Raw genomic sequence first — 26,555 nt, 5'->3', positions numbered from 1 at the left:
GCTCACACACCCAGAATTCCTGTCTTCCAGGCCTTGCCAGGTGGCCCTTCCATCACTGCTTCCCTCTCAAGAGTTACCTCCACCCTCCCTGCATTCGTTAAGATAGTGGTTCTCGAACTTGGTATGCATCAGAATTACCTTAGACTTGTTAAAACCCAGCCAGCTGGGGCCCACCTCTAGCATTTCTGACTTAGTAATTTAGGATAGGACCAGATAATTTGCATGTCCAACAAGTTCCCAAGTGATGCTTACAATGCTGCTGATTCCAGAACTACATTCTGAGAACCAGTAAGTTAGACATGTCATAAGCAACAGCTTATTAATATTAAAGAACTATTGTGTGGCAGTGGCTTACTTAGCTGAATAAAGTAGAATGAAACTGAAGTTACCCACAAAATCTACATTGCACACTTTCATTCAAGTGTACATTGTACTTAGTAAAGATGGGAGTTATCAGAGAAGTGTACTTGCGACTCATAGGCACACAGCTTTAAGCTATATTCTATATGACTGTGAACTTTTCTTACCTGCAGCCCATCCTGGCTTGCTAACCATTGGCAATTATAGGTTAGTACCTGTGAGATCCCAGGATTCCTTGTCTGTAAGCATAAATTCAGGGGACTGAGGTTTTCCTATGAAGTAGAATCAAGCTGTCAATCATAGGGCATACTTCTAGAATGGCTGTAAAGGATATCAAGCTTCCTTTTTCTTCTTTAGAAAATGACAAAAACAAAATAAAAGCTAGGCTATTTAGCATGTCATCCAGCAGCTGAAGAATGTAGGGGAATCAGAATCCTGAGAATTTAAAAATCTCATATGGCACTGAGTTGTAGAGGATTTTCATGCAGCCCAAACTTTACCTTAAGCAAGTTACAATGTCTGAATTACAACAACTGCCTAAAGTCAGGCTCATGGTTTGTGTTTATATGTATTTGTGTATGCAATACAATATAATGATTCTTCAAGTTTATAAGGTGATCAAGAAGCTGTAAATTCAGAGTGGTGTTCATATGTACAAACGAATAAGTATTTCATAGGTAAGTCCAAAGGAATTCAGCATTAAGTCCTAAGTAAAATTTGAAGAGACACATTTGGAGGATAATTCAGTCTGATCAGCCATCTGTTTACCAGGATTTATTGGTCTGCTGCTTGATAAGATTTTATATTTTCCAAGGTCAACTTTCTATTTAAGTTGCTGCATATTATCATGTTACTGTGTACTTCAACAAAGTATCAATTTTCTGTCCCCATGTTATCTCACATTTCAGGTTTTCCTTGTGATTTTCAAAGTGTGTAATGCAAGTTTATAGTCAGTTTGATGAATTCAGGTTTCTAAATTAGACATCTCTTCTTTAGTTTCACTCTTTGGGGTGTCTCCATCAGCTGATTTTGAGCCACTAAGAAAATTCAGACATGTTGTATGAGAAAGAAAATTAAAGCTTTTTTCTCTTTAGTTTTCTTTTTTTGAGATGGAGTCTCACTCTATCGCCCAGGCTGGAGCACAGTGGCATGATCTCGGCTCACTGCAACCTCTGCTACCTGGGTTCAAGCAATTCTCCTGCCTCAGCCTCCTGAGTAGCTGGGATCACAGGAGCCTATCACCACGCCTGGCTAATTTTTTGTATTTTTAGTAGAGGTGAGGTTTCACCATCTTGGCCAGGCTGGTCTTGAACTTCTGACTTCATAATCCACCCACCTTAGCCCAAAGTGCCAGGATTACAAGCATGAGCCACTTCACCCAGCCTTGTTTTTACTTTTCTATAAAAAGAGATGGCATTAGGCTGGGCGAGGCGTATAATCCTATAATTTCATGCCTATAATCCCAGCACTTTGTGAGGCCAAGGCGGGTGGATCACGAGGTCAAGGGATCGAGACCATCCTGGTCAACAAGGTGAAACCCCGTCTCTACTAAAAACACAAAAATTAGCTGGGCGTGGTGGCGCGTGCCTGTAGTCCCAGCTACTCAGGAGGCTGGGGCAGGAGAATTGCTTGAACCCAGGAGGTGGACGTTTGCAGTGAGCCAAGGTCACACCATTGCACTCCAGCCTGGGTAAAAAGAGCGAAACTCTGTCTCAAAAAAAAAAAAAAGAAAAAAAGAGAGAGAGAGAGATGACATTTCGACTACTATTGTTGCCTTATCTCTTCTAAGAAAATCATGTCTACATTTGGCTTATGATAATTTAATCTATGTATAAAAGCAGTAGGGTGCAAACTCATTAATGCATGTTTAAGTAATTGAAATAAAGTTTAATTAACGTGGCTTATTTTTCACTGTTTTGCATAATTAATGAAAGCAGAAGGCATTCTTAGGCTCAGAAATAGTTATTAGAGAGAGAAAGAAAATGAGGAAGATGAAAAAGACAGCAAGAAGGTAATTTAGGATCAAACTTTACAGCATATTTGTAAACTACATATTTACCTGAGTAAAGTTCACAATGTTTTCTTTCTTAGACTATCAACAAAGTGCTGCTCCAGTATGCTGCAATTGTATCCAGTGATTTCAGTTCTTATTGTGATAAAGAAAATGTGGTAAGTAAAATACTCTACTTTCAGATATCTCTCAGTTGAGATTTACTTCTCCTAAGTATGAGCAAATAAGAGAAATTGTTTACTTTCAGTTTTCACATGGAATAATAAGAAACAAGGAGCTTAAGAAGTTGAAAACTTCTCCAAAGTTCTTGAACTGGTTTTAATACAGGATTCACAGGAAGGTTGAGAGTGTCTCGATGCCAGCCAACTTCTGGTTTTCCATGTAGATAAGGAACAAGACTAGCACAAATTATTAAAGATTCACATACTCATCAAATACTGGAGCTGGGAGAAACAAGGGACTTAAAATTAGATGAGTATTGGCACCAGCTAGTTTCCTTTTGGCACTAATACTAAAATAAGTGTAATTTAGTCTTTCCGTTTTCAAATAATTTGAGAAGGTTAAGGTATGGAACAATGCTGATTTCTATTCTGAATTATTAAAATAAGCTTTTTTAGATGATTCAGGAAATATTTACAAAATTCAAACTAGTATTGCAACTATTTTAATAAAAGGCATAAAGAGAAATAAGATAAAGTTATTTGAAATATAGTGAGATTTATTTTATAATGGAAGGTGAAAGCTTTTTTATTCAATCTGTAGTATTAGGATTAATATGTTGGTAACATTATACACATTTTGAAAAACAGTAGCTCTAAAAAAAAACTGTTTAAAAGTGAGTATAGGATTTTTTTTTCTTTTTTTTTTTTTTTTAAGAAACGGAAAACCAGGTTTTCCCCCTTCAAAAAATCAGTTTCACTCTCAGGTGAATTTAAATTATTTTAAAGAAAGCTACTAGTCTTCTCCCTGAAACCTCACTGACCTCTTGCTGGCAGCTCATTAAGATAAGTCAGTGCTAATGGTTCTTGAGAATTCTAGAAGATGCTTCTTTTCCTTAAATTAATATGCTACCCAGAAATTTTATTAGAACTTCTTGACAACTCAAATAATGATTTCTAATTGCCATTGATTATAAATACTCAAAAAGCAATATAGAGTGTTTATTTATTGAAAGCATATTATTTCTTTTTTTTTTTTTTTTTTTTTGAGACGGAGTTTCACTCTTGTTACTCAGGCTGGAGTGCAATGGCACGATCTCAGCTCACTGCAACCTCCACCTCCTGGGTTCAGGCAATTCTCCTGCCTCAGCCTCCTGAGTAGCTGGGATTACAGGCACACGCCACGATGCCCAGCTAATTTTTTAATATTTTTAGTAGAGATGGGGTTTCACCATGTTGACCAGGATGGTCTTGATCTCCTGATCTCGTGATCCACCTGCCTCGGCCTCCCAAAGTGCTGGGATTACAGGCTTGAGCCACCGCGCCCGGCCTTGAAAGCATATTATTTCTAATTAAAGGATAATACATGTCTTAAGTGTTATATTGAAACTAAAAACAGTACCGGATAATTTCACAAAAGATCCTGTTTATATTAGGACAGCCAAATTGAAGATTTTGAAGGGCGGCTGTGAACTCCTAAGGCTAATTCCTGACATTCAGAAAGGAAAATTAGTTTTTAAAAGTCCCTGCAGAGTTCCACTTTATGTATTAACATTCTATATTATATTTTGCATTTAATGAACACTGAGATAAAAATCGTAACCCAGTATTTACTATATTATTCTATATACTCTTTCTGTAGGTCGTATACTTTCAAAAATTAAATCTGTATAAAAAGAAACAAAAGCCCTCCAAATAGCACAGCACAGGAGCTTCCTTTTCCTTCCCTCAGTGCTTTTCTTCCATAATTACTGATATTTTGACCAACCTTATACAGTATTGCTTAAATGCCAAGTATCATTTTAGCTTTTATAAAAGAATATCACTTGGTTGCTTGGCTTATGTTTTCATTCAAGGCAAATTCAAGTGCTTTTGTACATTTCCATAAGTATATATAGTTGTTATTGCAGATACTTATTTATAATTATTTCAATATCTGATTTCAATATCAAGACCATTGAAAGTTTACATCTTTCAGTGTATCTATGGTGACATATCTTATATTATCTGCAAATTGAGTTAGAAGTATCTAAAGACAGACATCACTTAAGATGTGACCATAACATAGGCCGGCACGGTGGCTCACGCCTGTAATTCCAGCACTTTGGGAAGCTGAGGTGGGTGGATAACCTGAGGTCAAGAATTCAAGACCAGCCTGGCCAACATGGTGAAACCCCCCTCTCTACTAAAAATACAAAATTAGGTGGGCATGGTGGCATGCACCTATAATCCCAGCTACTTGGGAGGCTGAGGCAGAGGCAGAAGAATTGCTTGAACCCGGGAGGCAGAGGTTGCAGTGAGCCAAGACTTCACCATTGCACTCCAGCCTGGGCAAAAAAAGAGCAAAACTCCATCTCAAAATAAGAATTAAAGACCAGAGTTAAATAAAATATGTCAGAATAATCTTTTTCCTCTGTGACATTTTAAATTAGAAATCGGTCAAAACATTTTTGTTTATTTTATTTCACATTCCCAAATATAGCAAGACATCGCAATTTAAATTGAATTACTTTTATTTTGAATAATTTTAAAAAATATTTTTAAACTCAGAAACACTTTGGCCATATAGAAATGTCCCTAGTCTGAACAAAAGTAACTTTTATATTCATCATGTTTCAGTTTCCTAACTTTGTTCCAGATTGAGATAAAATTAAAGGTATTATTATATTTTTAGGGAAAAAGTAAACATATAAAAATAAGAAGTTACAAATTGATTTTAACATAGGTTGTTTTATCTTAACTAAACTCCTCAAAAAACAATATCCCTGAATTAGGGTAATGTTTTCTTTGCTGTCATTTTATTTATTTCATTTACTATGAAGCTGTTGAAAGTAAAAACTTTCATGATTAAATTTAAGGTGTATTTGTGTAATCTGTTCCCAGTAGGAGTTTGATGAATTGATTCAGTAAAATTGAACTTTGAACATTTCAAGGTCAGGGAAAGCTTAATGAAAGGAAAGAGTCTCATATTTATTTTTGTCTCCCTCTAGATAACCACATCTCTTTTTTTTCCCTCTGTAGTCTTACTTAGGATCAAAGCGATCCATGTCAAGTTAGCCCAACTGTCTATGTTTATTTTATTTTCAGTAGCTCTTTTTCATCAGAAATCATCATGGTAAGAGGAGTTGGCAGCTGGCCTTTATTTATAAAGCTGGTACTAGGGTCCTGTTATATGTGCCAATAAAGATTAGCTTGAATGTTAATATCGAGTCATCTAAGAAGAGTCTGTCAAGTGAACTTAGACCCATGGGAAATAAGGTGATAAAAACCCCTCACCCGTGTAGTCTTTTTGCTTCTCATTATAAGTCATGGTTTTACTTTGACCTTGGATTTCTCCCTAGTAGGACTGCCCAGATTCACACCAAATCTTCCCCTTCTGCAATTAAAAATAAATGCCCATGACCCTATCTCCTAGTGAAAGGATAGTCTATTGCCTTGGTTTATGGACTTTTGGTCAAGATGCTGAATCCTCTAAATATTTGGTGATACCCACTATGGAAAGGACTAAGCCCAGATCAAATAATACTCAATGATGGCTATAGATCAGATTCATTTGTGGAACATTTTGATTCAGCTAATTAAAATGGAATCTTTGGGGGATAAATCTCAGATATCTGTGTTTCAAAATAAAGTAAGTAACTGGAATCTGGGGAACAAAAAGGGATTTTTAAATTGTTTGCATAAATCAAAATGATGATGTGGTCACTTTAAGAGTGAAGTAGAACATTTTTTCAAAGATCAGTAATGTGGCTAAAGTAATAATAAAATATTTCCACTGATAAGAGCTAACACCTCTCTGACATCCCTTGAGTCCTTTGCATAACTCTAGTTATTGGCCTATTTCCCAGCAGTTTGGAAGATACATCCATTTTCCTTTTTTTGTCTGTTTCTCTTTCTTTGCCTGTTTTCCTCTGATATACTGGCTCTTAGGAAATAAATACAGCAAAGATTAAATGATTCTATAACTATTATGAATTGTTTTCTAATTATGCATTAATTTTTACTGTCCTAAGTTCACATCCAGACTTGCCACAAAGCTTTACATCTTTGTTGTTGCTGTATTTCTGTTTCCTTGAATACAACTGGAGAAACATTTTCTAAGCATGTATCATATGTACACCACTGTGCAGTAGTTTGTAAGAAAAGCAGAAAGAGACTCAGCAACATGTACAATATATTTAAGTTTGGCTGGTGAGAGTGAAAAACACTGAAATGCAAAGCAATATAAAACAAATGCCAAGTGAGTGATAAGATAAAATCCAGGAAAAAAGGAACACTCTAAGTCGAATGCTGGCTATGAGTCAAATAAGCAAAGAGGAAAATGAGAAGAGAAACTTGGATTAAAGCCAGAAGCAAAAGGTTTGAATACCAGCGTGTAGTTTTCATCTGCAGCATGAACATCTATTTAAGTTCATTTTTTAGATATTTTTACATTTAAAAATTCTCATGGTGTTTTGTTTTCTAAAACAGTAAAATCACAGAAGAATTTAAGCTAACCTATTTCTAAAAGTAAATCTATGAAAACAAAAAATGTGCTTACTTTCTAAGTATGAAATATTACAATGTTAAAAGAAACTTTAGCAGCAAGTCTCCGAAGGTTTATTTTCTGACTATGTTATTAAATTTCTTTCCCCAATGTGGCATTATATTTTACCATTTCTATTCTTAACTGTTACAAACCATAATGCTGAAATCGCAAAATTATAATATATATCAAATATAATAGGAATCAAAGATAGCTGTGTTCAACCATTTATAAGTTAAACTCATTCAATAATTTTATATAAAAAGATTGCTTATAATAGTCTTTCTTTTTTTATATTTAAAGCCCTGTATCTTGATGAACAATATTCAACAATTGCGCGTCCAGCTGGAGAAAATGTTTGAATCCATGGGAGGGAAAGAGGTGGGTATCTTTTTGTCCTACCTTTGCTAAAAACTTGCTTAGAGATTATTAGCAGCATATCTCTTGCTACGAAAGTGCTTTAATCAAGTTTTTACATGGTTTAGGTAAGAACAGGAAATGATAATCTAAAGTATCATTAACAACTAAAATAATTGTTATCTACAACAGAATACTTTAGTAAATACATTAGAAGTGTAAATGGGAGGCATTTGGTCTTATGTGTGTGCATGTGTGTGTTTGTGTGTGTAGTCATATATACACACATATATATTTGTATGCTAATGATTTGTAAAGTTTCACAAATTGCATTTTTTACCATCTTGTACAATGTCAGTTTGATATCAATGTTTGTTCTGAAATATGCTTTGTGGTGCTATTGGTTTTATTTTTCACATCAAGAAAGCACTGTCAAAAATGTGTTGTGTGCTGTGTCTGTAATGTGTCATGTCTTTGTTCAACATCTATGACTTGCAATTCCATGAGCAGAAGAAGGAAGGAGAAAGATTCTTTTATGAGGTTTGTGATAGTAAGCATCTTAGCTGTTACCTGGCTGTTCCCTCCAACCCTCACTCCATACCTGATGACCATTGCATTTTCTACTTATTCCCATTTGCTTGTTTGGAACAGACAGACAGTGAAATACTAGCTATGCACCTGTGTCTTCCTGCCTGCCACAGACTTTTTTTTTTTTTTTTTTTTTTTTCCATAAACTGACCTAAGCATCCCAGAGTTGAGGACTAGAGAAGGTGTAAAGAGGGAGGGTCATAAAGCAGGGATTCTCCCCTTGAAACAATCTGAAGGGCAGCTATCTCAAGAATATGTAGGTAGATATTTCTGCTTAAGATTCGTTTACATTGTTCCTTCCTCTGGGAAAGTTTCTGAGATGTGCATAATGCTAGGATGCATTTCAAAGTAAATATCCCTTTTATTCCCAAATTTATGTGACTACAAATATTTCTTTTAAAATTGGCCTCTTCCCATGTGATTTTGCTTTTAACCCCAAGGAGATGTTTTTATAATTCCCCCAATGTCTGTTAACTTTTCAGTATTTTGAAAAATGAACTTGCTATTTAGCGTTCTACAATTGAGAAGCACTAGAAAACCCATGTGATGATGCAAAAATCACACAGTTTTTAAAAAAATGAACGTTGGTGGACTGTGCCTTCATTGCAATCTCAGTTTTATTTGTATAAAATAAGGCCCCATTCCCTAAAGTGTGTTAATGCTTTATGTAAGGTTTGAGGGCATTGATCTTATTTTACAATTCTTCTGCTGAATTAGGTGAGAACAACCAATTAAGGATCATAATGTGAGAGTTCCTTTTCCATTTTACTGATATCTTATATGCAGACTTGAAATCCACTTAGCATTTAGAAAAGTGATGAAGAAATTATTGATTTCATGTGGGAAATACTGTCTCCTTTCTGTGAATTTTAAAGCCCACAAATCATTTAAGAATAAAGTTATATTTAAAATGTCGTATTTCCGCAGATGTCACCTTATGCTACGTATGCTATTTCATTACTATTCTGTATTTGAACCCTAATGTGAATAACATATTGCTGAACTGAATTTAACCAGACAAATCAGACCTGTACTTAAAGGAAACTGTATGGACCAAGTCACCTGCTAACTAAAAATGTTATAGAGTGACCTTTTCACCAATAAAGAAAAATGAATTCCTTATTTCAGATAAAATTCCTGGTTTGAAATATACAGGTCTCGCCGGGCACGGTGGCTCAAGCCTGTAATCCCAGCACTTTGGGAGGCCGAGGCGGGTGGATCACGAGGTCAAGAGATCGAGACCATCCTGGTCAACATGGTGAAACCCCGTCTCTACTAAAAATACAAAAAATTAGCTGGGCATGGTGGTGCCTGCCTGTAATCCCAGCTACTCAGGAGGCTGAGGCAGGAGAATTGCCTGAGCCCAGGAGGCGGAGGTTGCGGTGAGCCGAGATCGCGCCATTGCACTCCAGCCTGGGTAACAAGAGCGAATCCGTCTCAAAAAAAAAAAAAGAAAGAAATATACAGGTCTCATACTCAACATTTTATTTCAAATATATGGCTGAACCATGTAAGTCCTCTTCTTATCGAAGAAAATAGTGAAAACAGAAATACCAAGCTTGGTGCCCCTCTCCCTTTAAAACTCTTGCAAGGTCTATTTGCTAAACTCCTTAGACACAATTGAAGAAGAAAACTTAAATAAATCAGTGAAATAAAGTGAATGTTTAGCTTCTAACAATGTAATCTTCTTCTTTCATTTTCTATGTTTAAGTATTTTTTTTTTCATTTCTTTCCTTCTCTTTACCCTTTTCTATGATTTCCTGTTTCTTCTGTTTTTTCTCCACTTTGCATAGATTGTTTCACTTATTATCTTCCATTTTCAGTTACAAGTTTTAGGTAGGGCCAATTAGCATTGGTATAGAGATTGATGAAATGTCAGGAGGAAGCAAGACTTGCATTCAAGTCTGAGTGCAACATGTATCCTCCCAGAAAATATAAGCTTAATTAGTAGAGAATTATAATAGAGTTTCTTATTACTCTGGGGTCTCTAGGCAACAGAATTTCAAAATAATAAGCAGAGATCTTAGAATATTGTTGTATAAACATGGCAGTATCTAAATGTTTTCCTTAACTTGAGGCTTTTATAAAGATAAAAAAGGATTTGATTGAAAATTACAAAATTCACCCTTTGATATGAGGAGTATATACAACACTTGACACAGACATGTTCAGGAGCCTTTAAACGTTATACAGCATTTACTAATCCAAATTCCTAGTTTCTTTCTTTCAGTGGAACTGTTTATAAAATCTTCACTGGTATTGCTAAGGGATATTTTCCAGGGTAGACCTTATTCTTAAGAGTTTCTTTTTATTTTATTCCCCAGCATCTGTGCTGAGATATGTACTTCTTGCTATAAAAATTAAATAGCAAATATTTGCTTGTGCACTTGCTCAAAATAATTTTAATGCTATGTGTTTACTAGCTGGCTTCTAACAACAGCATTGCTTGCCTCTAATATTATATTATCTGCAAAGTGCTGGCTGCTTACAGGCATGACTGCATGCTACTGCAGCTCCCGGCTGCTTTATCCTGATCACTGTGTAGTTGAGGCAGCTGTTTTTTCTTCACAGGATCAGCCTCTTTTCCCTCTGGAAATAAAAAGAGCATTTAAAACCTTTTTTCAGTAGAAAAATCCATTCTCTGTATGGAATCCAAATGGAAACATTGCCTAACACCATGATGATCTTGGGATTATGTTGTTGACAATGGTTCCAAAAACAATCACTTAAGCAATCATTAAGCATAGACAATTGCAGGCACAATATCCTTTGGGCCATGTCAGCAATACCCTATTTAGGTAAAAAAAAAAAAAAAAGAAAAAAGAAAAAAGAAAAAAATCAAAACAGAATAGCAAACCACTAAATTTCTTCTCCTATAAAGAGATTTTCCAACACACTTCTCTGCATATAAATCTGGAGCATGTTTTGGCAAAATGTCTCTGATTCCTCTCAAAAATATTTTAAAAAAGAAAAAAGAATTTTACAAACCTTGAAGAAAAACTAACCTTTAGAAATGGAGTGCAGAGTCTGTTTTTTCAAAAAGCACCTCAGGCGATTTTTTATGTCGATACAGTTTTGGGAATCACTATACTAAAACAAATATAATACCCAACCCATGTTATAGATGGACTAGAACTAGAAGTTAAATTATTTACACTACAATCCCCATAGAACATTACCTGTCCCTTTAAAACACAATAACAGCATAATGATTGTCAGAGTGCCATGGACTAATTTTCATTCATTGGTGAATGATTACTTTAGCTTACATCATGTTAATAGCTTAATTATTTTGTGACTATCATTCAGTATATTTCAATTGCAAATAATTACTTAGCTTATATCATTGTATAACAAAAAAACATTGCTGCAGCCCCTGAAAAGGACTCCTCTTTAATCTGCAGTCTGATTTGTAGAGGTATATGAAAAAAATCCAAAATTTACTATCTTTTCAGAAAGTTTTAAGGTATGGATTTTGAAACTGTAAAGAACTTGTGTTATGGTAATTGATTTAGAAGATGCATTATTCCTTCACAATATTTTATTGATGCAATCATTTTAAATGGTAGAATCCATTGTTATTCATAAGCCTGCTAACTGTTGACGTTACTTTAAATTGTAGTTAGTTATTATTAAGACATTTAGGGAAAAAGGAAGAATTCATCTGTTCAGCAAATTATTTCCATCTGTTGACCATAAGGCAGGTCCATTAGGTACAATATAATGCTATTTTTACTGTTATGACCCAAAAAAGGATTGACTCTTCTGTGTCATATCATGGTGGTACAGTTTCCTATGAGAGTAACTTCACATAGGTCCGGGCAGACTAGAGCCAAGGAATCTGGACCATAGCCTCATTGTTCTAAATATATGTGTATTTTAATGAACAACTAATTTATCCTTTTATTTCAGAAATGTTTGTCTATGTTGCTTTTAATTTTTAATGGCAATTTTGATGTGTCAACTAGAAATTGCTTCTGACCACCTAAAAGTGTGTATATGTACCTCATTGAAATTCATTGTCGTGCCTGTTAGCGACATGGACTTAGTCATTAGCTAAGCAACCCTAGACCAAGAAGCAAAAACATTAGTCTTCATCATTTTTCACTTGCCTCTATCCTCTCAACTTTGTATGTGCTGAGACAACAGAAGATGAAAGATCAGAGCTTTGAAGGAAATAATACTCCATGCCAGTAGTTCTTCTTGAACCTCAGCACACATCAGAGCTACCTGATGAGTTTATGAAAACACACATCACTTAACTCTATGCCCAGTGTATTTGATTCAGTATGTTTGGGGCAATGCCAGATTATTTGGATTTCTAAGAATTCTCTGGGTAATACTGATGCCATTGGTCTGGAGACCATGCTTTGAGAATTATAGTGCTATGCTTTTTAAAAAGGAATCAGGCTGAGTGCAGTAGCTCACACCTGTAATCCCAGCACTCTGTGAGGCCAAGGTGGGTGGATCACCCGAGGTTAAGAGTTTGACACCAGCCTGACCAACATGGCAAAACCTTGTTTCTACTAGCCAGGCATGGTGAAGGGTGCCTGGAATCCCATCTACCCAGGAGGCTGAGGCAGGAGAAACACTTGAACCCGGGAGATGGTGGTTGCAGTGAGCCAAGATCACACCATGGCACTCCAGCCTGGGTGACAGAGTGAGACTCTGTCAGAAAGAAAGAAAGAAAGGAAGAAAGGAAGGAAAGAAGGAAGCAAGGAATCAGATAATTAGAAAAGAACTCAGAATACTTACTTTTCTCATTTGTACACCACTCCTGACCAGCCTAGTTTCTGTGTTTTGAATCTTAAGTACACCTGAAAATCAAGGTATTTGTTTGGAAATTGGGATAGCATGCAAGAGTGCAGACAAGTGTTCGTATCAAAGAATATGATGATCCCAAAATACAGGTAGTCAATTTGCAGTTATATATAAAATGGTTGCTTTTTTTTTTTTTTTTTTTTTTTTTTTTAAGATTCTGGCCTTTGGCCGGGCATGGTGGCTAAGGCCTGTAATCCCAGCATTTTGGGTAGCTGAGATGGGTGGATCACAAGGTCAGGAGTTCAAGACCAGCTTGGCCAAGATGGTGAAATCTTGATTCTACTAAAAATACAAAAATTAGCTAGGCATGATGGTGGGCGCCTACAGTTCCAGCTACTTGGGTGGCTAAGGCAGAGAATTGCTTGAGCCCGGAAAGCTGAGGTTGTAGTGAGCCGAAATCGAACCACTGCACTCCACCCTGGAGGACAGAGTGAGACTCCATCTCAGCTGACTGCTGTGTGAAAAAAAGGTCCGAGGACATTGAATATGATGACAGAATTTACTCCTTCGCTAACTCATTCAGTAAATATTTACTTGTTGAGCACTTGTTATGAGCTGTAAATTGCACTAGGAACTGGAGTTCCTAGTAAATTTTGCTAGGAATTAGGAACAATAGTTCCTAAGATGCAGATCCCACCCTTAAAAACTTAGAAGTTTTTAGGGGAATCAGAGCAATTAAATAGATAAGGTTTGTGAGAGAAAAACAACAAGAACATTTTCTAAACATGAAAATACTTTTCAGATGAAAGTTTTGTTACTTTCATATGAACTTTGTTATAGCTTATCCTGCAACAATTCAGAAATAAACTCAAACCTCCTCTCTTGTGTAAACGGAGGCACAAAGGGAAATGTAATTGGCTGAAGTTAGTAAAAGCAACCAGTGACAGCTTCATAGCACCAGATAATAAGGAGAATTGAATGGAATGTATGAAGTAAGTGCTGGCCTTTTATTCTGGCAACATGCAGATACTGCCTGATTTCTTTCTCCTCCTAACCATCTCTGCCATCTCTGCAATTATATTTAATAAATTGAACTTAATGGAAAACTAAGAGAATAATAAAGGCCAATAAAGTCAATTATATTGAAGTGATTTAATAAATATGTTTAAGAATTTAGCATTACTAGGATGTAAAGTTCAGCTAAGTGCTAAGCTTGTGAAATTATGAAAAGGTGCTACCAAGGAGGTTGAGAGGTTCTTTGGTTTCTAAGCCATGTCAAAATGAAACACAGACCCAGGCAGGTGATGCTTGTTAACCTCATTTACCAGAGCGTATCAGAGAGCTCACAGGGTTACTCATATACTACCAGGTCTCTTTTTAAACTCACCCTTCTCTGAACCATAAGAAAACTTAAGAAGAAAGGATACATGCCACAGCAAAGAGGGAGAGGAAGAGAGCTTCACTTAACTGCCATCTTCTGTAATAAATCTATTTCATTATCTCGTTGTGATCACCTTCAGTTGCTCATGCCTGCCCCAGCAAACAGTAAATCAATGTTGTTACTGGTACAATTTAACTTCTTGAACCCAGTCGATTCTCCTTTTTGTCCTGCTTAGCAGAATAGTCCTCAGGCATCCTGAGATAACGGCTCACAGAGAACACTCTTTGATGGTCAACAGGTCCTGAATTCAGTTGGCTGAGTGGACTAGTGATATTCACAATGCTAAGCAGTGGTTTATAACAGATGAGAGATTATGAAAAGACAGCCAAGTGGGACAGACAGAGTAAGACAGGGGAAAAGCATAGAAGAAAATTCTAAACATAAAGTGTCTCATTTATTCTATTCCTAATTTATCCCTACTCAGTCCATTTTCACTATTAGTCAGCCAATAGATGCAACATAAAGCCCTAAGCTCCTTTCCCGTTGCTACCAAACAGGAATTTCTGTTTTTTTAATGAACATTTTCAGAAGAGAATTTCTTCGGAGGAAATAACTTTTAAGAATGTTGCTCTTCAATCCTCATGTGGCTCCAAAATCATAACGTGTTGTCTGCGCCTTGGTTTTACCAATCTGGAAAAACAAGGAGGTAGAACTACGTGATTCCTGACATTCTTTTTCTTTTTTCTAAATTTCTGTCATTATAAGGACAATCCATATTCATTATAAGCAGTCCATGAAGTAGAAGAATAGTGCACGTGTTGAAGGTAAGAAGGGAAAAAATGTTTTAAGAGAAAAGAATGTCACATCACTCACATAAAGCTTGAAGGTATAATTTCAAGAAAACCAGTTTGTAGAAATAGAAACAGAGAAAGCCAAAATTGCTATATATTCACAAACTCAAAACTAACTGAGTGAATTATAAAAGATAGGGCAATCTTTTTTTTTTTTTTTTTCCTTCAGTTGTGTGGACTGAAGAACCTCATTTAACATAGCTCAAAGGCATTTAGTTGATTTGAAGCACAATGACAGTTGGATTTACTGCATATTCTCTTTAATTAGGATGGGAGATAGCTATTGATGTTCAATTTTTTGAAAGCCGGAAGTTGGAATCATGAACTTCTACAACTGATAGATACCTCTAGCATAACATTTATGCAAATATGAATAGGATAAAGAAAATGCCATAATCTGTCTGAAAACTGTCATATAAGTTCTTGGTGTTTCTCCTAGGAGGCACTTTAAAAAGAAACAAAAACAGGGTGGTATAGTAAGAGCTGGGGACATTTGTTTCCACTAGAGACGACCATGTATTCTTTTATTTCTGAAAACAAATCACAGTATTCATGTCAGTACCACAGGCTTACAAAGCAATTTAGGGTATTTCCAGCAAAATTCCTTACTTCTAGATTCACTAGGGAATTTTTGCTGATTGCTCAGTCATATATTTTAAGTTGAAGTAAACCTAATTAAATGAAATAATTCTGGTCAAATGGAAGATTTGAAGGAAAATGATCTTAAAAAAAAAAAAAAAAAAAAAAAGCAAGAGTTCAGATAAGATTGTGAGAAGTTGCTTGAAGCAATTCCCTGGTGGAAAGCCAGCTTGAAGAATGATAAGCAAGTGTCATGATTATATTTTGATTATATTTGGGTTTATTACACCAGTTAGCAGGATGAAGAAGAAAACAGGAAACAAGAGCACAACTTGCAGATGGTTACAGTAGGCTAGAGGAGAAAAATTCAGAATCTGAAAGGGAAGAGGACAAGACAGGTGGATAAAACATCTCAGAGATATCACCAATCATATTTGGTATCCAAGTAAATATGGAAGGAAGAAACCAGAAGTCAAAGGCGACTTTCACGCTTCTGCCTTAGACAATTATAGGCCATTAACCAAGTCAGAGGAAATAAGAAGTGAAATAAATTAAGAATAGTAATAAGTTTTGTTTTGATATGCTACAATTGATCTGGTTATAGGCCATCAAAGTGGAAGTTTACTAGGTACTTGGAAATACAGACATGATTCTCAGGTATGCTGTCAGGAATGTTGATAATGGATTTGGGATCCTTAGCATATGAGTAATGGTTGAAGCCATGGGCATGAATCCAGTTGCTCAAAGGGCGTACAGAGTGAAAAGAAAAGAAGACTGGAAAGGGAAAACTGAAAGACACTAATATTTAAGGGGCATACAGAGGAGGAAAGTTAACAGAAGACAAAGACAAATCATAGGCAGGCAGAGAAGTTGGAAAAGACCTTGGGAAACAGAGCACACAACGGGGTGAATAAGGCTAAGAGCAATAAGGTCCTTGAAATTAACAGATCATTGGTGACCATATGGAAGCATTTCAGTGCCGTATCCAGAGTAGAAGCCACATTGCAGAGAACTAAGGAACACTAGGAGATAACGTGGCGTCAACAAGTTTGACACCGTTGTGAGCAGTTTAAAGATCAAAAGAAGGAAGGATATTGGCTAGATGTCAATGAGAAGGTAGTTCCAAATAAGTCTGGCTTCTCTTTCATTGCCTAGTTTTTATTTTAACATAAATGTTTCCCGACCATGTTTGTAGGATATGGTAATAAAATTAATGGTAGAGGGCATGAAAAGGGAAAGGATAATTGATGGAATAAACTCCAAAAGAAGGAACCAAGAGTGCAAATTGTACAGCATTTTACTTGGAAATAAGGCTGTCTTTTTCATGGAACAAGTGGTGAAATTTTTATTTATTAATGCTTTAATGCAAAAATATTGGAGAGTATGAAATCCACCAGACTAATGATTAAATTTTGACCTCTGAAAAGATAGCCAGGAAGTTATCTTCCTTCCTGATTTGTATTTATTTACAGAAAATATCAGACCCCTAATACTGATGAGCTGAACACAAGGAAAGATAGCTTAGTAGCCCATAGGAAATAAAGGAAATGAGATAGTAATAAAGACTGCGGAGAAGAATTAAAATTTACACTAAAGATCTTTAATTACTTCCACACAGAGTCTGTTTTTCAAGAGTTTATATTGCGCTATCTAAAGAGTTTAAATGACACTTTGTAATCCATTGGTTGTGACTCAAGCAAGAGCTTGAGGGTCAGTTTAACAATTGCTGCTATAAGAGAGTAGTATATAACATATATTTTCTTTAGATCTCTAGGGAAGTAATGTATTCTAGAAAACAAACAAACATGCCTTGTGACCATTTTTCCGAACCAAACAAATATCAGGGGAAAACCTGACATGGTCTGGCAATGAGATAGGTACTTGAAAACAGGATTAACATGATAACTCTGGAATATATGGTTTCTAAGGAATGAAAGATTTCAAGGACAAAGGTATCCTATTCATAGATAATGCAAAGTATGAGTCCAATGAGATAAAGCGTTCTTGATGCAGGACTGCTTCTGTGAGGGAATCTTTTATGCTTCTGTCTGTCCCCACATCATTCCTCAACATGTGGCAAATGCCCATCAATGCAGGATACTGGGACAGACACCCAGGATAGATGGAAGAGATAGATTTAGAAGAGATCATTTAGAGAGAACACTGCATACACAGTTACAGTAAAAACCACAGTCAGTATAGAGGCTGCATCTACTGACTGCCTAGGGCTAGGTACTCTTGGGCAAAAATTTGCAAAAGGAGGTGATAAGTGAATTATCTTTTAAAGAAAAAGGAAAAGTAAGCCTTAAGGAAAAGAACTTAAAAGATGTCTTGCCTCTGGGGGTGGTGGCTCACCACCTGTAATCCCAGCACTTTGTGAGTCTGAAGTGGGTGGATCACCTGAGGTCAGGAGTTCAAGACCAGCCTGGACAACTTGGTGAAATTTCCCCTCTACTAAAAATACATAAAAAATAGTTGAACGTGGTGGCAAGTGCCTGTAATCCAGCTACTCAGGAGGCTGAGGCAGAAGAATTGCTTGAACTTGGGAGGCAGAGGTTGCAGTGAGCTGAGATTGCGCCACTGCACTCCAGCCTGGCAACAAAGCAAGGCGCACCTCAAAAAAAAAAAAAAAAAAAAAAAAAGTCATGCCTACTAGCTATCTCTCCCAGACAATTAATTTTTATTACCAAAGCTCAATGGGATAAAATATGTCAATGGTGTAAAAACTCAGTTAATACCTATATGGGATTCTAGTTTATTCTGATTATCTGAACCATCTTTGGCAGCCTAGATTTTGGAATTCCCAAGCCCTTCATAGAGTGGGGTTTAAGTCTGTCTTAAAAGCTTTAATTTAAATTCAGAATTTGACTCAGTATCTTTATATTTTCATTGTGTATATTCCTCTTGACATAGAAACTTTATTATTTAGCCAGCCAGCCAATTAAGCTGTTCAGATACACATGCTAATTGAGTTTCTACTTTAGAATAAATTAAACTGTGACTTATGAATGTTTGAAATTTCTCTTTTCTTTCCCTCTTAATTTTTGCTTTTAACAATAACTCTAACAATACAAAAAGATTCTAGATAATTTTGATGTTATACTACTTATATAACTAGGCTAAGGTTTAAACCTGTTAAAAAAAAAATTAAATTGCCTTTTACCTTTACAAAGTACCCAATAATTTTTGAAATATGTTATTGATAATTTAGGCAATGAATTTTCAACTCCCAATCTGTTATTTCTTGAAGTTTTACAAGGTTTGTAAGTGTAAGAAAAATGTCCTCAATTTGGACACATAAAGTAAAGTGGAAGAACTCAAGAACTGGGCCGGGCGCGGTGGCTCACGCCTGTAATCCCAGCACTTTGGAAGGACTAGGCGGGTGGATCACGAGGTCAAGAGATGGAGACCATCCTGGTCAACATGGTGAAACCCCGTCTCTACCAAAAATACAAAAAATTAGCTGGGCATGGTGGTGTGTGCCTGTAATCCCAGCTACTCAGGAGGCTGAGGCAGGAGAATTGCCTGAACTCAGGAGGCGGAGGTTGCGGTGAGCCGAGATCGCGCCATTGCACTCCAGCCTGGGCAACAAGAGTGAAACTCCGTCTCAAAAAAAAAAAAGAAAAAGAACTGATATTTCTGCCACCGAAGGAGATTGCTTTATTATTAGATGAGTATGATATTTATGTGTGTTATGCAAATGATTGAAAAAGATCTGCAATTTTCAAGAGCCATGTACATCAGCCTCAAAATTACTTTGCCTGTTTTAATGATATGATTTAGATCAGATACACATTAAATACTTAACTGAAACTAAAATTTTTCCTTTTGGGGTAGGGACTGGTTACATGACAGAGACATTATATCTGCACCTACTTAGAAACATACCTGTGTATCCAGAAATTAAAACTGTCATCCAAGGTTCAAATCTCTGTAGTCTGGCAGTTTTGGGTTGTTAAGTAATAATTATTTGATAAGAAATATCTACTCACCATACCTAAGGTAGACTAAAGTAATTTTATGGGAAGATATCATACTTTCATACAAGTGACCTATGTAGCCATTTCTGTATGACTTTGAAGGCATTATCTAGTGATAATCCTACCTCAATGTGAGCAAATTACATCAATGTGTATATTAAACTAACATGAAAACCAAAAGACATTTTAAATAAGAAGCAACCCTCATTTCCTGAAGAAAACGCTACTTTCAGAGTGATTTCCTTGGAAGTGGTAGAGGTATGGGTGGGGAAATACCAGCTATGTGAGCAAAAAGAGGAGATGGGAGAGCTTACATCTCATTCCCTCTTCCCCAACATTTTTATCACATGAAATCAAGGAAAAATTGTTATGAGCACAATAACAAGAAAATATAATTAAAAATATGTAGGCTGCATTGTTCCACAGGATTGGCGTTGAAAACCATGTATGTTTTCTTGGTTAAGGGTTAGGGATTTATACTTTGTTAGGCAAATTGTGATTAAATTAATTATCCATCTTAAGTCTTTTTAAAATAAGTATGTACTATCTAATTGTCTTTCCGAATTACCCTGCCACTGGTTGGAGTTAAATAGAATGCTTAGAAAGTATGAGGCTCACGGATATGTTAATTTTCTCATTCCTATGGAAGTCTCTGTTACAGTAGCCTGTGTGTCTGGACAAGAACTGTCAGCATAACTGATTACTGAGACAGAAAAAAAAGATAAGATACCAGGAGTCCAGAGCAATCGCCTTGCCTCTGATAGAGGGCAGACACTAACCAATCCTGAAAATTACCTGGATTTTAGTTAAAACTGATACAAAGGATTAGTTTGATATAATTAATAAAGTCTGAAGTGCCAAATGCAATATTTTTCATTCCAATATTTGTAGTCATGTCAGTACAACTTAGAGCTACTCAACTGCAGGCATATGTAAATAATTGTTCTTCCTAATAGTTCCTTAGTATTAGAAGGTACTCTTAGAGGATTATAGGACTTATGTCCAATGCAAACTCGTAGGGACACTTCTTGTTTGTGGATCAGCTCCCAGGAGTTTAAACTGATATTAGGCCCTCTATTTGGTTGGCATTCTTAGATTCTCTTACTTACACTGAGCCGTGCTTTGTTTTACTCCCAAACCTTGGCTTTATCCCATCCCCTTCTTTTCAGTAGTACATCAGCTTGGGCAAGAACTAATGACAGTAATGGTAGGAAACTAAATTTCCAAAAGCTGAAAGAAGGAAAGAGTCACATTTCAATTTCGGATAATATTTCAGATTGCTATTTACATGAATTTCTCTCTGCAAGATACAATATCTCTATTATCCTGATCTTTGAGCTGTAAATGAGCAACCAGAAAGAAAAGTCAGGCCTATTATCTCCAGAAAAACATGGGAGGACTAGGATACCTTGTCGATCCTATCTTAATTCCAAAGTTGGGAAAATAAGAAAACATCTTTAAATAATGTACAACACAATATTCAAAGTTAATTTTTAACAATTTTTATTCTTAATTTACCTATCTATTTACAGGAATATCAAAGATTAAAATATTTTTAACACATATATTCATGTGTTATAACATGTTAGGTTTTCTAAATTATGAAATTATCATGTTCTAGAGGATATTTTTGTCACGCCCTGCATCTCATTGCTAAAACCAACAAAGGCTTTGCTATGTAGCTCTTATTTGTATGCATGCCTTGAATTGCAATTTTTTGTATATGAGAACTTCTCAGTTTCCTTAATGTTTCCTAAATGTTTAGATTTTATTTCAAAAACTAAAAAAAAAAAAGGTGGGGGGGAGAGAGAAAAGCTTATGTGTTGTTTGAAGTTACCACATAACAATCAAAATGCTTGTAAGAGAAACAGAGGTATGCTTTCTCAAAACTCCAAAGTAATATTGTTTACGGTCTCTCTGCAGCTAGATTCTGAAGCTAGTACTATTCTAAAAGAACTTCAAGTTAAGCTCAGTGGGGTCCTGGATGAGCTCAGCGTCACTTACGGTGAAAGGTAAGTGGCTCAGTTGTCATTATCTAAATTGATAATTAGGTATCAGCTCATAATACTCTTGCCTTCAATGCTGTTTCCTCTGACTGACTAAATCTATTTAACTTCAAAACCCAATCTAAATGTCATTTTCTCTAAAAAGTCTTTTATGACCCCACAACTGATAGTGCTGTCTCGCTGTGCACTCCCTAGAACTCTGTGCATCCATCAGTCAGATAACACCTGCAACACTATTTTCTAACTTTGTTTTACCTGTCTCTTTAACTGCTCTCAGGACCGAAACCATATCTCATACCTATATGCAATTCTAGCGTTTAGAGCTTGGTAACTGGCTACTGAAAGGCTAGAGAAAGGGAAGGAAGAAAAGAGAAAAACTTCACATACATAAGAGGCTTAAGTTGTATTTGTACCATACATATCAATGTGTTCACACTGAGTGTAACTGGATCAACAACCGTGTACCAAATTGTCAAGATTCTTGGTTTTAGGGGTTAGTCATCTAACTACAACTACCCCATGGGAAAGAGTTAGGAAACTACTGATATATCTATATTTTTAATTTTTTTTTTAAACTGGCTTTATCTGTGAGATCATTCTAAAGAAAGAGAAGTGCACTCTAGTTAAATTTCACTTAAGTCCTGTAGGAGAAGCTTTCATCTCATCAAAGTGTTAAAATAGGAAAGAAAATACATTTTTGAAGAGGTTTATTGATTTAATATAGAATTTGCTTTCAATGTTGCTTTAAATATTCAATATAGAATTTGCTTTAAATATTTAAACATTGGTTCAATAACTGATACATTATTTTAAACTGTGTGTTCAATTCTCAGACTATAAAGATTGCTGTTAAGGTAGGGACTACCTCTGGCCACCAATATGGTAGGTGATAGGCCATCACCTATTGTTGTGTTTTAGAAAATCCACTATCAATAAACATTTATTAATTGGTTATGCCATTTTTACAATAAGAAAGACAAAAGACTCTGAAAGCATCATATTTTTCTTCTTGGATATAGGAATAAAGCAGAGTGAAGAAAACTCTCTCACTTAGCCAACTCTTCAATATCAATGGTATGTTCATAACTTCCTTAAGCAAGGTGGCATTGTCTGCATGGAACTCACCTTCAGGGCTCAGTGACTAAGCCAGAGAAGTCTCACTGTGTTGAACCAAGGGTGGTCACTCCACCTCAGCGAAGTTGTTAGCTGACTCTGATGATCCTGCCTACTTCATCTGGAAGTTAGCAATTTCAGTTCTGTTTACCTGAAGTTGGAGAGGCAGAGACTATTCCAGAGGCATGGGGTTCATTGGCTCTGACTTGGGGTGACACTGAGAGATGAAGAGGCCTTTGCCCAGCCATTTCAGGCATGCCTCTCTTTGTTCTAATTGCAAATTAACATGTGGTTAGCAGAAAGATTGTTGCCTTCAGCCATGGAGGCAATATTAGAGATTATTTAGCAAAGTTGGAGGGAGAAAAAAAGAGGTCAGGAATAACCAGAGTCTTTCAGAACTTTATGGAAAATAAGATGACTACACAGAATAGAAACTAGAATATAAATAGAAAAAGGTTATTTAAATGACTTTCTGTAAAGTAAATTATTCTGATAGGTAAGTGCTTTTTGATTTGTTTTGTTTGGGGGAGATGGAATACTCAGGTTATAAAGGCTAGAATATGAATTCTGATTTGAAAGTTACCTGGATAAACTACAGTTATGAAAGGATTCGGGTCCTTGGGAGGACACTTGAAGAGCTTTATTTGTGTAAAGTCAGCTATTTTACTCTAAGTATTAAAACCTGTGGCTACCCAGAATCTATTTATTCTTGATTTTTTAAATATAGGAAAGAATTTAGTACTTTGTTCAATTAGGGTTTATTAGGACCATTGGAATAAATGGGCCACATGTCATGCTTTCCTCGTAAAAAGTATAATTATTATATCCTTGTTGCTGTGGCTTTATTCCTCACACTACCAATCAGGTCTATATTATACTCTCAAGGTGGGTTAAAAGTCTACAGTAATCAATGTGATCATGCTGTGAAGTCAAACTGTATAATTTTAGTCTGAACCTACTCTTCTTGAGGTCTAAATTGGCAGTGTAGAGCTTTAGAATTAAATGCATAATTAATAGCAAAAATCCACTTGATTTTATGTTGTTAAAACTCATAATTAAATAATTCTACTATATGCAGCTGTTAGGATGTCTTTGCTGTAAAGTCATAGCTGAGCCAAACCACATATTGATGGATGCCTGACATGCTCACAGGGCACCTACCTGGGAGCTGAGACCAAGTGATAAAACCTCAATAATAACTTAAAGATGGTGTTAAAATTTTCAAAGGGTGTGCCAGTAGCATTTCTGCTTACGCATGTTTTGCAGTTTGGGTTTTTTGTTTTCTTAACTGATACCTTTAGTACCAGAGGCTTGCTAGATTAAGTAAACAAAAAAAAAATTCAGGAATATTTCATAGGCATTACTCTGTGAGTGTGTGGCTCCTTGGATGCTCACAAAATCTGTCATTATTTACTGGCATCACTTTTATTCAAGCCAGTTAATATAAACTCTTTTTTTTTTAACCAAAAAAAAAAATAGAAAAAAAAAAGACTTTTTAGGTGAATTTACCAAAAATTGATAGGGAGAAAAAGGTCAAGTTCAAATGTTGGTTTAGCCTGGATTAATGCAGAAGTAGAATGCTATTGTCCATTGTACATTGAGAACCCTTCCTCTATGTGCCTGATACCATTCCCAGAGTGGGCTTCTCATTAGAGTTTAGAATATCAGTCTGTTTAGAAAACTACGTTTCAAATAATAAATATCACACCTTTTGTCCAATCTATTCCCCCACCCCAAGGCACTGATCTAAAAATCAGTGCAAAAGAAAGTAGCCATTTCAAAGGTGATTTTTACTACAGATTGTGGGACCATTTATGACCCAGAGGTGAATCAACTAGTAAAAATTATTTTCAACATGATTTGTGTTCCTTTTCTATTGTCCCAAGTATCTACTACCTTTACTTTGATTCAATACACACTCCACGGCAAACAACATCCCCTTCCCCATTTTCCCCAGCATCTCTTGCAACCTCTACCTGACAGAACTTCAAAGGCAGCTCCAGTCAGATAAAGGTTAAATAAATAATCAAGCATTTAGACTCTCTTGGATGACAGCTTGGAAGAGAATGTTCCTTTAAAGCAGATAAATATGCAGAGAGCCAAGAAATGAGCCCAATTCAAAGGGGCCAGCTAAGAGGCAAGCATCCAGGAACCAAATGTAAATGCCAAGTCCAGAGGGGCAAGAATGGTGTAGTCAACAGTACAGAAAACCAAGAATTCAGGAGCCAAAAATGGAGAAAGATCCAACATGATGGCAGAAGTAGAATCAGGCCTTGAATATGTACACAAAATTAAAGACCAGTGTATGTCTAAGCCTGCTGTTAAAGGCTCAGAAGCCAGAAAAACACCCGAGTTAGGATAATTTAACATTTATTAAAATTTTTCCATATTAGGTGTGGAAATATCCATATGAAAAACAAAATATGAAAAACCAAAAGCTAGAAAGATGAAATACTTAAAAAGAAGTCAACTAAAATATTTCTATAATGTAAATGCTAAAATAAAACTTTTCATATGTGCCGTGAGAACAAAACACTGTGCCTGTTCTGTTCATTGATACATCTCAGTACCTAGAAGAGTGATTGGCACATAATAGTTATTTAGTAAATATGTGTAAAATGCATGCATGAATAAATCAACATGTATATTTAATAAAAGCATTATATTGTGAAAATCCCTAAACTTCTATATAAAATCTGAAGAATTTATTCATTTGTATACTTCTCAAATAACTGACTGTATAATCATTGTGTGCGGAGGAGGAGAGGAATGGGATTGACCTCTCTGCAATACTTAAATGAATTCCCTCCGTCTCATAACCATTCCAGTGATTTGACCATTTTCCAAGTTTTCATTGATCTTCATTCTCTTAAGTAGTTTTTTGTTGCCTGCCCACATGTGTTAAAAAGACAATAGTCCTATTGTTAGAAACATGAAAGTAGCAGACAATATATGGGAATGGTGATGCTAAGAGTCTCCAAGATTTAAATATCTTAATACTTGCCACTGCTTACTTAGGTAAGAACCATCAAAACTGGCATAGGGAATATACAGAATGAAAAAAGCAATACAATGTATTACTACTCTTCAGGACATTTAAATCCTTAGAGTGGGTAAGGGAATAGAGGTAAGTGGAAGGAGATGGTCCACTGATGCATTCAACCCATATTTCCTTTTTAATAGCTTTATGGAGATATCATAAACATACAAAAACTATGCACATTTAAGGTATACGACTTGGTGTTTTGATATACCTATCCATTAAAAAATGGTCGCCACATTCCAGATAATAATGTATCTGTCACCTCCATGGAGTTGCCGTTTGTGTGTTTGTGGGTGTGCAGTGCGTGCTGAAAACATTATTTTAATATCTATCCTCTTAACAAATCTCAAGTGTATAATACAGAAGTTTTAACTATTGTCCCAACATTTCTTGCACAACATCTTTGTGTCAAGCATGGCATCTTTTACCATGGTATGGGCATCCAGCACTGAACAAAACTCCTGCTCTCAGGGGGCTTACATTCTAGGGCATGGGGGAGAACAGGCAGTAAGCAAATAAAGGAAAATTATGTGGTGCTTCATTAAGTGAAGAATGCAATTGAGAATAAAAGAACAATAAGAGAACAGATATTGATCAGAATGCCATTTCAACTTGAGTGAACAAGAAAGATTTCTCTGAAGTGATATTTGGTATATACCTGAAATAAATGAGGGACCAAGAGAGCTATCAGAATTTCCTTCCATGACAGAGGGAACATAACAGTGGCCATGAAATAAGAGTGTCCTTGGATAATTCTAAGAACACCAGGAAGCCTATTGTGGTTGGACTGCCATGAAACAGAAGAGTGGCAAGATATGAGATCAGTGAGATTGCAGCACGAG

General features: G+C 35.9%; 1 protein-coding gene across 1 annotated transcript in view; it reads left to right on the top strand.

Annotated features, from left to right (window-relative positions):
• Positions 1–26,555, top strand: part of UNC13C (unc-13 homolog C) — a 586,273-nt gene that overhangs the window by 465,659 nt on the left and 94,059 nt on the right. Inside the window, exons 22-24 of the mRNA XM_003935590.4 lie at positions 2,452–2,529; positions 7,358–7,435; positions 21,475–21,563. Coding sequence (XP_003935639.1) covers positions 2,452–2,529; positions 7,358–7,435; positions 21,475–21,563 — 245 coding nt within the window. The remainder of the gene's footprint in view (positions 1–2,451; positions 2,530–7,357; positions 7,436–21,474; positions 21,564–26,555) is intronic.

Source organism: Saimiri boliviensis, chromosome 2 (genome assembly GCF_048565385.1).
Source record: "Saimiri boliviensis isolate mSaiBol1 chromosome 2, mSaiBol1.pri, whole genome shotgun sequence".
Lineage (NCBI taxonomy): Eukaryota > Metazoa > Chordata > Mammalia > Primates > Cebidae > Saimiri > Saimiri boliviensis.
Note: the sequence above shows the minus strand (reverse complement) of the source record. Positions and strands in the feature narration are given on the sequence as shown.